The sequence below is a fragment of the Myodes glareolus genome, chromosome 10 (assembly GCF_982192425.1).
Source record: "Myodes glareolus chromosome 10, mMyoGla1.1, whole genome shotgun sequence".
Taxonomy (NCBI): Eukaryota; Metazoa; Chordata; class Mammalia; order Rodentia; family Cricetidae; genus Myodes; species Myodes glareolus.
Genome location: NC_142035.1, coordinates 26,662,599 through 26,674,804, shown reverse-complemented (window position 1 = coordinate 26,674,804; position 12,206 = coordinate 26,662,599). Strand labels below are relative to the sequence as shown.

At 46.8% G+C, this 12,206-nt stretch overlaps 1 protein-coding gene across 2 annotated transcripts; it reads right to left on the bottom strand.

The window, feature by feature from the left end:
* Positions 1-172: 172 nt before the first annotated feature.
* Positions 173-6,804, bottom strand: Defb119 (defensin beta 119). Of its 2 annotated transcripts, none has more exons than XM_048445526.2 (2): positions 6,407-6,567; positions 173-445 (listed from the first exon to the last, which is right to left on the bottom strand). In XM_048445526.2, the coding sequence occupies exons 1-2, from the start codon at positions 6,462-6,464 to the stop codon at positions 252-254; spliced, it is 252 nt and encodes an 83-aa protein (XP_048301483.2). In that variant the 5' UTR covers positions 6,465-6,567; the 3' UTR covers positions 173-251. The 2 variants fall into 2 exon arrangements, with proteins under 2 accessions (XP_048301483.2, XP_048301482.2); XM_048445525.2 differs by lacking the exon at positions 173-445 and adding an exon at positions 4,943-5,204 and having other exon boundaries at positions 6,407-6,804.
* Between the last annotated feature and the right edge of the window lie 5,402 nt (positions 6,805-12,206).

The following is a 12,206-nucleotide window of genomic DNA, read 5'->3' as shown; positions in this document are numbered from 1 at the left end:
CCCCCCTGGTCTCCAAGGCACTCTCCCACCTCCGGTGGCTGCTCAGGCTCCTCTCTGAAAGTCCTTCAGGAACCCGGACCCCTCTCCCACAAGGTTGCTTCCAGGACAGGACAGACATCTCCCCCTGCAAAACCCAATCTCTCTCCAGTGGAGGAAAGACAGGCAAGCAACGGCAAGTGCATGAACTTTAATAAGGAGGTGGAGAGCAGAGAGGGCGTCTCTGGAAGCTTGTGCGTGGTGTTTGCCAGCATTCATGGTATTTTTGGCCAGTGTTTCTCATAAGACCAGTTGGTGTTGTCGTCTACGCCGGCAAGGTTGATCCGCACGTAGGGCTGGAGGCAGCATGTCTGATAAGTTCGGCAGTAGAAGTAGGGCTGCTCATCCTTCTTGCAGAAGGACCTACAGAAGCCTCTGTTACCCATGCATTGGAGGACAGTATTTTTGCCTGGCCGATAAACAAAACAAAAAATAATGATGATAATTAATTTCTGCTCACCTGTGACAAAGGGGAAGTCAGGAGCACAGGAAAGACCTAAAAGGTGACAGCGAGCATCACAGCCAAGAGAGGCAGCATCAGCATCCTTTCTTCCACTTCTCCTGCTACACTCAGCTCAAGGCTCTGGATGTCAGAGTGAGGAAGACAGTACGGAAACAGATGGGGGCGGGGGGACGGAACAGAACAGAGGACCTAGAAGCAAACCTGCACAGCTAGACACACCCAGCTTTGGCAAAGGGGTCCCGAATGTTCGCTGGGAGGAGGAGGCATGTTCAGTAACTGGTGCTGGTGGCCCTGAGTTTGGAGCTGCACAGATGAAGACTACATCTGAATCCCTCAGTCTGCACACAAGTCCTTTCTAAGCAGAACAGGGACCTCGATGTAAAGCTAGAGACCCTAGAAGTGTTAGGAGAAAACACTTGAGGATACAGACCCAGGATTTTCCTCAGTAGGACCCGAACAGCTCAGGAAATAACCCCAAGAACTGACAAATGGGGTTAAATTAAAAATCTCCTGCACAACGAAATAAACTGTCAGCAGAGCGGAGGACCATCTGCATCAGCTCAACCGTGGATGGAGGGCTACGATCTAGAATATATAGAGTGGGGAAAACCAGCTTCTTGGGAGATGGCTCAGTGGTCAAGGGCACTGGCTACTCTTCTAGGGGACCCAGGCTTGATTTCCAGCACCCATATGATGGTTCACAACTATCTGTAACTCCAGTTCCAGGGGGTCCAACACCCTCTTCTGGCCTCCATGGGCACTGGGCATGCATGTGGGCAAAGCACCCCCAAACATAAAATAAAATAAATAAATCTTAAAAAAAAAAAATTTTAAGCACCAAATTTTCAAAGCACCCTCAAGCCCCAAAAAGCAAAACTGTCACTCAATAAATAGGCCAATGAACTTCTGCAGACTGACAGTTATCAAAAGAAGAAACATAAATGACTGAGTCTTTTTGAAAGCATTTAATATCCATAGCTAGCCATCAAGAAAATGTGAGAAAGGGGACCCTCGCCCACTGCTGGTAAGAATGAAACTGGTGCAGCCACTGTGGAAACCAGCTGGAGGTTTCCTGAACAGCGGAAACTAGAGCGATCACGTGACCCAGATATACACCTGGTGTAGACCCAAAGGGTCATGCAGCACCTTCCAGGGCCACCAGACCACTCAGTGCCCCTGAAGGACACAGAGAAGAGTGAATGCCCCTCCTGGCTAGGGTGGCACCAAAGGACACAGACTTTAGAGCTGAAACCTCCAAGCCTGCTATGGCAGTGAGAAGCCACTCCCCGCTCCTGCCTCCATGTCAGAACATAGGCCAGAACCTTATACTACATAAAACGCCCAGGTCTCGATTAAAATCACTCATCAGAATCAGGATAATCATATGCCAAATTAAAAAAAAAAAAGCCAAACCCGTGATCCCTCCGTGTTCAGAGCACTGATGGCTCGTTCCTGCTCATCCTAAACTGCACCCCGCAGAAGCACGTAGCACAGTCTCTCTAGTGTGTACATACGGAAGTCAGATGTCCACCTCGGGTGTTGTCTTCAGACGCTGTCTACCTTGTGTTTTGGGACAGGGTCTCTCAGTGGAACCTGACCTGGGTGGTTTTGGCTGGAATCCTCCTGTCTCTGGCCTCCTGACACTGAGACGACAGACTCAGCCCAGCGTGTTCAGCCTTGTGCGGTCCCGGGGATCCAGACGTGAGCTTGCACAGCAAGCCCTTTGTCCACCGAACCACTTCTCTAACCCACAAACTGGGGTTATTACAGCGCTCTGGTTAAATATGAGCTCAAAGACTGGAGAGATGGCTCAGTGGTTAGATCACTTGCTGCTCCTGCAGAGGACCCAGGTTCAAACCCACAATGCTGCCTTACAATCATCTGTTACTTCCAGGGGATCCAATGCCCTCTTCTGACTTCTGAGGATACTTGCCATGTTTGTGGTGCACAGACACACAAAATAAAATTGAAAAACCTAAAAATAATTTAGCAAAAAAAATGTGGACACTGATAAAGGAAGACACCTGACATGTCAACCTGTGGGTGAGTTCATACACATGCACCATGTTCACACACACACACAAATGCATAGTTACACACAGGCACACATCTTCATTTACCAGGTACACACACACACATACACAAATGCACACTCACACACATACACACATTTGCATTCACCATGTGCACACACAAATGCACACTCATGCAATGCACATATGTGCACTCACCATGTGTACACACACAAATGTGCACTTACACAATGCACACATCTGAATTTGCCATGTGCACCATACAGAAACACACACATATATACATGTGCATTCATCATGTGCACACACACACACACAAATTTGCTTTCACATAAATGCACACTCACACAAATGCACACTCACACACATGCATACATGTGCATTCACCACATGTACACACACAAATGTGCACTCACATACATGTACACATCTGCATTCACCCATGTGCACCACACAGAAACACACACACACGTACATTCACCACGTGCACACACACAAATGCACACTCACACAGGCGCACTTGTGCATTCACCATGTGCACACACAGAAACACATACATCACACATATGCATTCACTATGTGCATGCACACACAAATGTGCACCCACGCATATGCACAACACACATGCATTCACCATGTGCACACAAACACACGCAAACACAAATTCACACATATGCACTCACCATACACACACACACAAATGGACACTCACACACCTGCACATATACGCATTCGCCATATGCATATACACACACACACACAAAGATCAGATCAAAATCTTGGAAAAGAATACAAATAAAAGCCCTTACACCATATGTCTGGATACTTAAAAGTGATGAATCAAGTCAGCAAGAGAAATATGTAAGTAAAATCTATTCTATGTTCTTTAGTAAAGCAACCATCAGGGATGACCCCATTGAGATTCATAATTCTTGGACTCCTCAGAGTTCCTGTAGAAACATGGCAGCCTTAGGGAAGATGCCCACCCTCAACCCAGCGTTCCTCCCCCACATCCTCGGATCTGCATCCACCAAGAAATAGCTCATGAGAACTTGTGGCCGAAGCTTGGCCATGGCCCCTGAAACAGTACGTAGCTGACATTTCTCCCCGTGTCTAGTGGCACATCCCAGAAGGTCCTGTGGCTGAACCTAGGGAACAGACCTCATAGCTTTAGGAAGTAGCCTCAAAGAGTCTTTGGACAGACTGCACCAGGCCCCACTGAGCAAAGTGCAAGCCTGAAGGTAGGGTGGGCATCACTGGCCCCATATTTCATCCCCCAGTGGGGAGGAGCTTAGAGGAAGCCTAAAGGAAAGGCAGGATGGGGGAGGGGGCTGTGTTCCTAGAACATTCTCTTTCTGTATCATAGAACTCCTATCTATCTTGATGGCATGTGTCATGCTTCAAACCCGCCCCCTGTCCTTGGCCTCATCTACAACATAGCTCAGGGGTGAACAACTGTGCTGTGTAAATGAGGCCCCAAGACCAGGATGTGAAGACATCCAGTCCCACAGATTTCCAACAGGATCTTTAAATTCCCCATTTCTAGTCTCACCCATGCTAATCCATCCAAATGGTGTGGACTTCTGTCCCTTGCCATCCCGTGCCAGAGCCAAGGAAGACCAACGGTGCCTACTCTGTAAAGGCCTGCAGAAACTGACAAGATGGCCACAGATGGTGTTTACCAAGCCCTTGGACCCTGCCTATTTAATTCTATTTTTCCTTTTCTTTTTGTTTTGTTTTGAGACAGGGTTTCTCTGTAGAGTTGGTTCCTGCCCTGGAACTCTCTCTGTAGACCAGGCTGGCCTCGAACTCACAGAGATCCCCCTGCCTCTGCCTCCTGAGTGCTGGGATTAAAGGCTTATGCCACCGCCGCCCTGCTCATTGTAACCCTAAGCTAAACGATGTTGTTGTTCAACTTTTCCAAAAGCAAGATGCTGGAGCTCTGGCAGGGTTGTAAACAGGATGCATTAGTGGTAAGAGACAGAGCCGAGATGAATGAGTGAGAGCAAGCTAAAAATGGACAAGCTCACCCTGAGTGGACAAGCTGCAGGTGCTCTCCGTATCTGGAAACTTTCTGATCCCTGGGCTACGAGTCCTTGAGCATTACAAGGTCTTTCCGGGGAAATCCAAAGATTTAGGTTCCACTCAGCCACCTTTGACCTATTCCCTCCCAAGATGAACCAATACTCTAGGCATCTAAGGTCCCTTTAAGGTTGTGATTCCGTCCACCCTGTGCTCCCTCAGTTTATGTCTCCATAGCCACTCCTGGGGCTGGCAGGTGACACCATCTTCAACACTGTGCTTCTCACCCCATTGCCAAGGTCCAGTCCTGATGGCTTCTCTCCACTGCCTCTGAACTCTGTCCTTCCATCTCCCCACCCCAATCCATTATGACTGACAGACACAAAAGTCAGTTCTGTGAGTTTTAATGTGGTGAGTTTTAAAGGATGAGAAGCAACATCCTTTCTACCAATTGTAGGGACGTCTCTTCTTTCTATGGAGTTTTGAGGATGTCGTAGGAGTGGTCCAGCCAAGGACTCCATCAACGGTCATGGTAGGGAGTGTTAGGTAACGCAAAGGGACGCAGCAGCGTTTGCGATTTTGGCAGCGTATGACACTGTCTTCCCCGTCCTTGCACATCACCCGGCAGTGTCCGTCCTTCCAGCACGCATCTTTGGGGCACAGGAACAATTGTTAGGCGTGTGTTAGTATTGCCCAAATGACAGACAAGAAGCAGCAGATGACAGGGGAACAGGGGGGAAAAAGAGACACACAGTTGAGTGAGCAGTGCTGACCCGGGTCCCAGGAAAGGCGAGCAGGCCATGAGAGGGAGAGAAAGCTTTCGGGAAAATTCTTTTTTATTTTTGAGACAGGGTCTCAGCTCCTAGCTGGTCTCAAACACAGAGATTCACCTGCCTCTGCCTCTCATGCTGGGATTAAAGGCATGCACCACCCATCCAGCCAAGGGAAAGCTTTTTTCAAAGTTTCTCCCCATCGATCATCCTGCCCTGCCCCCTCCCCAACTTCCTAGTCCTTTCTCCAGAATTAGTGTGTGTGAATGAGGGTTCCACCTGGAACCTGGGAATGATGGGAAAGGGACAATGTCCATCTAGGCGCTAGTGGACAGAGGAGACTCAATTACATCATAACAGAGCCAGCTCCTCAACAGCGGGTGACAGAAGTCAGCAAACCTCAGCTCTGACCTCAGCCCAGCGTCCAGTCCCCTTGATTCATTCTCATCTACTTAAAACTCAAGTCCCAGTCAGCTTCCTACCTTGCTCAGCTCAATGCTCCCTGAGGCCTCACTCCAGCCCAAACCCAATTCTCATCAAGTCACCAGTCAGCTCCCTGCCACCAAGCTGCACCCGAGCACCCAGCACACCAGATGCCTACCCCACCCTCAGCCCAAGTCCAGTCCAAGGCCAGCAGCAGCTCTACTGAAGCCAAATCTCCCCTCTCCATCTTATTCCAGGCCACCTGGAAATCCAGATCCTCGCCTCCAGCTCATGCTGACTCTCTGTCACCCTAGCCCGAGTGTTCCCACAGCAGGAATTACCCCTAACCAAGTCCCCAACCCGAACCCAATCCTTCACTCCTCATCCATCTCCTAAGTACTCACCAGAATTCTACTCTTGCCCGCAAGGTACCAGACCCTGGCAGCTACTTAGTAAAACAGATTTTGAGAGAGAGAGAGAGAGAGAGAGAGAGAGAGAGAGAGAGAGAGAGAGAGAGAACGCAAAATGCACGACAAGAACTTGGGTTACCCTTTGAAGCTGTGTGAAATGGGAAAAGACTTAAGCGTTGACCCTGTGAGAGTGAAGGAAAGAGAGAAACCCAGAGACAGGACCCCAGACCCTAAAAGAACCCACGTTACCTGACATCACCAGCTCTGTTGCCACAAATATGGCAAGAAGCAGGAGCAACAGCTTCATGGTGGCAGTACCCGGGTGAAGAAGGCAGCTGGACTGCAGGACAGGAGCAGCGTTCCCCGAGGCAAGGAAGAACCTCCTTTTATCAAGGGCCGTGGGCAGTGATGAAAACAGGAGGGGTTTGTCCAAGGTCAGCCAGACCAAAGCACAGTGTGCAGCCAATGTCTCAGCATGGCAAGAGAGTGTGGGAAAGCGACTGGCACCTGTGCCAGACATGACTTTTCTTCAAGGAAGGACGAGAGTGAAGTAAGATGTTTGGACTTTTGAGACCCACAATTAGTTCATTAATTAACAGATGAACATGTGTCAAGAAACATTTAAGTTTTAAGAGTTCTTCAGTAGCTGGCCGGTGGTGGCGCATGCCTTTAATCCTAGCACTCAGGAGGCAGAGTCAGGCGGAGCTCCATAAATTTGAGACCAATCTGGTCAACAAAGTTAGTTCCAGGACAGCCAGAGCTACACAAAGAAACCCTGTCTCAAAATACAAAAAAAAAAAAAAAAAGAAAAAAGAAAAAAAAAAGAGTTTTTCAGTCTTAGCTTTCTTCTCTTCTTTTCCCTCCACCACAGATTTTTGTCTCATGAAATCTTAAACCTTCCCATATGTTCTATACCAAGGCCTCAGGCTGCATTTCCCTCTGCGGGACTCTGAGCTTCCTCAAATGGCTGCTGTCACTGCCTGTTAATGCAGGTGTCTCTCACGGGTGCTAGGCTTTCCAGACATGGCTGCTCTGAAATGGAATCAGTTCTCTTGTGGCCTTCATCGAGTCCTGTGGGATTTTCATTTTTATTGTACATGTTTCATCTTCATTTCTCTCATGGAGCTGCCAGGAACTTGGCTCTAGCTGTGCTCTTCAGAAAGTCACGGGCTGGAAATTCCTCAGTGTGGGGAGATAGTAGAGCCTGTAACAGGTGGGGCCACCTAGAGATGGGCAGAGGGCTCAGTGGGTAAAATATTTGTTGCATAAACATGAAGACTTGAGTTCAGATTTCCAACACTCGTATAAAAGCCAGGCTCAGTGGCACACATCTGTAATACTAGAGCTGGGGAAGCCATAGCAAGTGACCCCAGGGCTGACTGGCCAGCCAGTCTAGGCAAATCAATGACTCCAGGTTCAATAAAAGACTAAGAAAAATAATGTGGAGAGCAATTGAGGAAGACACCTGTCATTGAACACACACACACACACACACACACACACACACACACACACACCAAGGCACGGATTAGTGCAAGGTAATAAGATCACAGGATTTCACAGCTAGAAGATGTGGGGGACTCTGATGTGGGAAATCCTTCTGTATATGTGTTGCTTTTATTGGTTAATAAATAAGAAGCTTCTTGGACCTATATCAGGACAGAATAGAGTTAGCTGGAGAAAACTAAACTGAATGCTGGAAGAAAGCAGGCAGAGTCTGAGATGCTGCAGGAGGAGACAGACTCTGGAGAATCTTACCAGTAAACCACGAGCCTTGTGGTAAAATATAGAATAATAGAAATGGGTTAATTTAAGATGTAAGAGCTATCTAGAAATATACTTAAGCTATTGGCCAAACAGTATTGTAATTAATGCAGTTTCTGTGTGATTATTTTGGGTCTGGGCAATAGGGATGAACAAACAGCCTCTGTCACCAGATTGGCACCCAACGCAGGGCTGACTACATCCACATAAAAACTGAGAGATCTTGGAAAGGAGTTCTAGACACAAAAGAACAGAGTTAAGCAGTTTCTTAGTAGCCACATTTTTTTGGAGGGGGGATGGTCTCTGTTGGCGGTGGGCAGGAGCACCATGACTCCTTTAAGAGAAGGCTTACTGATTCAGCATAAGAAATGGTGATTCTGGCTCTTTCAGGAGGCTGAGCACTTAAATGGGGTTTGTGGGCAGCATGCTGCAAGTTACTTGGTGGCAGCATGAGCCAATTGCTTACCAGAGTTGAGGTGGCGTGTGCAGCTGCCTCCCAGTGATCCCAGAGCTAACAGTGAATTACCTCTGACATGTTGAAAGGCCCAGAGAGGCAGAGTCAGTATCTAGGGCTGAGGCAACCACACTGCTACTTCAAGAGGATGACGGGCATCAAAGAGGCTTCTTATGAAGTTGGCTAGATATTTGGGCAAGAAACTGCTCTTGCCTGAACTTCTTAATGTTATTCTGTATAAACTGGACATGCAGGACCCACAGAGAAATGACTGCTGAACTTGCCTAAAGGTGAGACAATCCTCTGGAGTTCTTGTTTCATGAAAGAGTCTGCTAGACATTCTGCAGGACACAGAAGAAAGTGACTGACAAACTATCACTATAGGCGAAACTCTCTTTGAAATTTCCTGATTTGGGGAAAAGTCTGCCAGATACTATAGGCCTGTAGGATGAAGATGGATACCCCAATGGTACAGAAGAACTTTGGGTGACTGTCCAGGCAGTGAGATGTCTCTGTCAATTTTAGAGTTTTAGAAGTTGCTTACACTGCACTGCTTGCTAACTTAGGTAATATTATATCTTTCTGCAGTCTTTGGTGGAGTTAACAAATTTATAGTTATAGTTTTCTTTAGTTATGATAAAAGACAAAATAGATATAAATATTGTAAACTTAATTCTTGCTTTATACCTGTTTTCATATGTAATTTTATTATGTTAAAGTTAAAAATCTTCTTTTTTATTTAGACAGAAAAGGGGAAATGATGTGGGAAGTCCTACTGTATATGTGTTGCTTTTATTGGTTAATGAATAAAGAAATTGCCTGGGCCTACAGCAGAGCAGAATAGAGCTAGGTGTGGGGAAAACTAAACTGAAGCTGGGAGAAAGTAGGCAGAGTCTGAGATGCCATGTAACTGTCAGAGGAGACAAACACCAATGAACCTTACCAGTAAACCACAAACCTTGTGGTAAAATATATAAAATAATAGAAATGGGTTGATTTAAGATGTGAGAGTGAACTAGAAATACGCTTAAGCTATTGGCCAAACAGTATTGCAAATAATATAGTTTCTGTGTGATTATTTTGGGTCTGGGTGGTGGGGATGAACAAACAGCCTTCATCAAAGGACTATGCTTAGATCCCAAAAAAGTGGGTTGTTATAACAAGAATGAACTTGACCACTGGTCATCTCTGGATTGCTGCTCTGCCATGTGATCTTCACCACTGGGATGTCACCCACCACAAGGCCCTTAGTGAGATGGAACAGATGCGGTTGTCTAATCAAAGAGTTTCTGTCTCCCAAATGGTGGTTCTAATGAATTTGCTTTCCAGAGTTTGATATTTTATAATAGAAACAGAGAACAGATTTTTATGGTTTCTAACCCTAGCATGGGATTTCACCTGTCATATTCAGATATTAATCCAGCTATTTTAATAGGCCTTCCTCCCAAATAACAATTCCAAAACATATACATTGATTTTGTTTTTTCTATTTTTGTGCGCAGTGCAGGTAAGTGCAGAAGTGTCGCAGACAGCAGGGAGCTTGGGTCCTTCTACATATTCTCAGTTTCACCTGCTGGAGCAGTTCCAGTCCCTACCATCGTGGAGTGTGGTGAAGTGTGATGCTATTTCTTTGAAGGAAATCTTCAGAAGTGGCACATGCTGTTTTCAGTCCATCGGCCAGAACCCATTCCCACCAAAGCCAGCTCTGGAATACGCTGAGAATATTTTCCTTTAGTCTGGGCAATAAAAGCTTGTTAAAAGTCAGAGTCTGACTTAATAAAAGGACCAACACTGAGGAGAACTAGGGATATTTAGAACCTGGCTTTATATACAGAATAATATTTAATAAGCATTGGCAAGTCTAATAAATGTAACTATTACTCCACTGAGTAAATGATCATAGAAAATCAATAGCTTGTGTTGGCTGGTGCCATGAGAGTGATCACAGAGCCCTTCCAAGGGCCAAGCAGTTCACTAGATTTGGGGATAGCAGAGTCTGCCTCCTGGTTTGCTATGTTCTTTTTAAATTTTTAAGTTACATTTTGCCTGTGTGCTTGCATGTGTGCTTGTATGTGTGTGTGTGTGTGTGCGCGTGCACATGCATGCACATGTAAGTGTGTGTGCTCAAATGGTACATATTGAGGTCTATCCTGTGTGTGACATATGTGCTGGATGTGGCTGTGTGCGTTTATACTGCCAAGTGATTTGTGTGGAGACACACAGCCGGTGACTGAGTAGGTGTTTGCAAACACCTCTGTTCTCAGACCTTTAGACATGGTGTCCACTACCTTGGTTCCACTATACCCTGTGACTCTGAAATGTGACAGAGGCTTGGGAATTCTCCTACTGAGCTGGAGAAGTGAGACAAAGTTAGGAGGAGCAGATAAAATGTGGGGAGCAGGGGCTGCCACCGGAGGCAAGACCTGGGGCAATAATGGAGGAGGTGAATTTTGGCCAGAGAACAACTTGATAGTGATTGCTGCATTGTGTCTGTGGGAGACAGAATGAGAACAAAGTGCAGGGGCCAACTTTAAAAGTCTCCCACACAGGAACAGCCTGGCCTGGCTGGCTCTGAAGGCCTCCCCACCCTCCGCCCATCCAGTCTGGGCAGCTGTGAGTCCCACGTGGAGGAGAAGAGAGGACGTTGACTGTCAAGGTCCCACAAACGGGCCTGCAACGGACTTTAGCCTGATTTCACGGGCTCCTCTCACCAAAGCCCTTAAGTCAACAACAATGTCAAAGAGATGAGAACGCAACAATTGAAGTCTCTGACAAAGACCCTTCCCCTCTGTGCATGCACATTCTATCTGTCCGAGGTCCTGTGGGGCCTGTGGCCCAGGGGGAGACAACATGGATGGCCAAGGTTTCAGAAACCATGGTGAGAGTATCATGGAAAGGCCAGGATCTGAACCAACCCTCCATCAGCACCTCTCCATGAGAGACACAGATCTCAGAGCAAAGTATTTTGTCTACAAATCTCTCTCTCTCTCTCTCTCTCTCTCTCTCTCTCTCTCTGTGTGTGTGTATGTGTGTGTGTGTGTGTGTGTGTGTGTGTGTGTGTAGTGTTGAAGCCAGGGTCTGGTACATAGTTTACAGGTGTTCTACCAATCTGGCCACACTTCTAGGCCTTTTTTTCTGTAATTCTTCAAAACAGTAGGAGAAACACTAAGAGTAACCCATCACCCTCACCTCTTAGAAAATGCTATATTGATTTTATTTACTTTAACCCAGTAAGATGTTTATTGTTCATTATTATTGGATTCATGCACGTCTGTTCTCAGTTTGATCTCCCAGGACCTCCCCTGTCTAGGAACATGGATCCCAGTCCTTAGCCATGACCGTGGATAGGGAGTCAAGAATGCCTTGAGTGGATGGGTAAAGATGGGATGAAGGCCTGAGTGAATATACATTCCCTATTTGACACAGACTTGGTCAGAGGACCAAGACCTCTGACCCCCAGAAACTTGGAAAGGCAAAGCCTTTCTCTGGTCCAAGCAGAAGTGTTTACAAAATTGACCAGTACATGGAAAGACTTGCAACTGCAGCTTCCTCCTCCTAGAAGTTTACCTTCTGAGACTGCACGCCTACAGAGACCTCCCACCAAGCCTAGCTAAGCCTTCCTCCTGTGCTAAGGGTAATAAATGTGCTGAGATTCCAGGTTGCTGAGGTAATTAATGCCACTCCATCCAAGTGCTCAAGGCCCACCTGCCCCCGGCGATTCTGTACCTGTCTGCTTCTCTGTCCTTTCTCCACGCCCTTGCTGACACTCGTCAGCTTCTAGAACCAAGTCTGCTGGGATGCAGCAACTTTGGTGTTTGTCTCTTTGCTTCT

Coding starts and splice junctions, on each gene's coding strand:
- Defb119 (XM_048445525.2), bottom strand. CDS start 6,677: ATGTCTGGCACAGGTGCCAGTCGCTTTCCCACACTCTCTTGCCATGCT. Junction 5,205..6,406: donor AACAGAGCTGGTGATGTCAG/GTAACGTGGGTT, acceptor TGTGCCCCAAAG/ATGCGTGCTGGAAGGACGGA.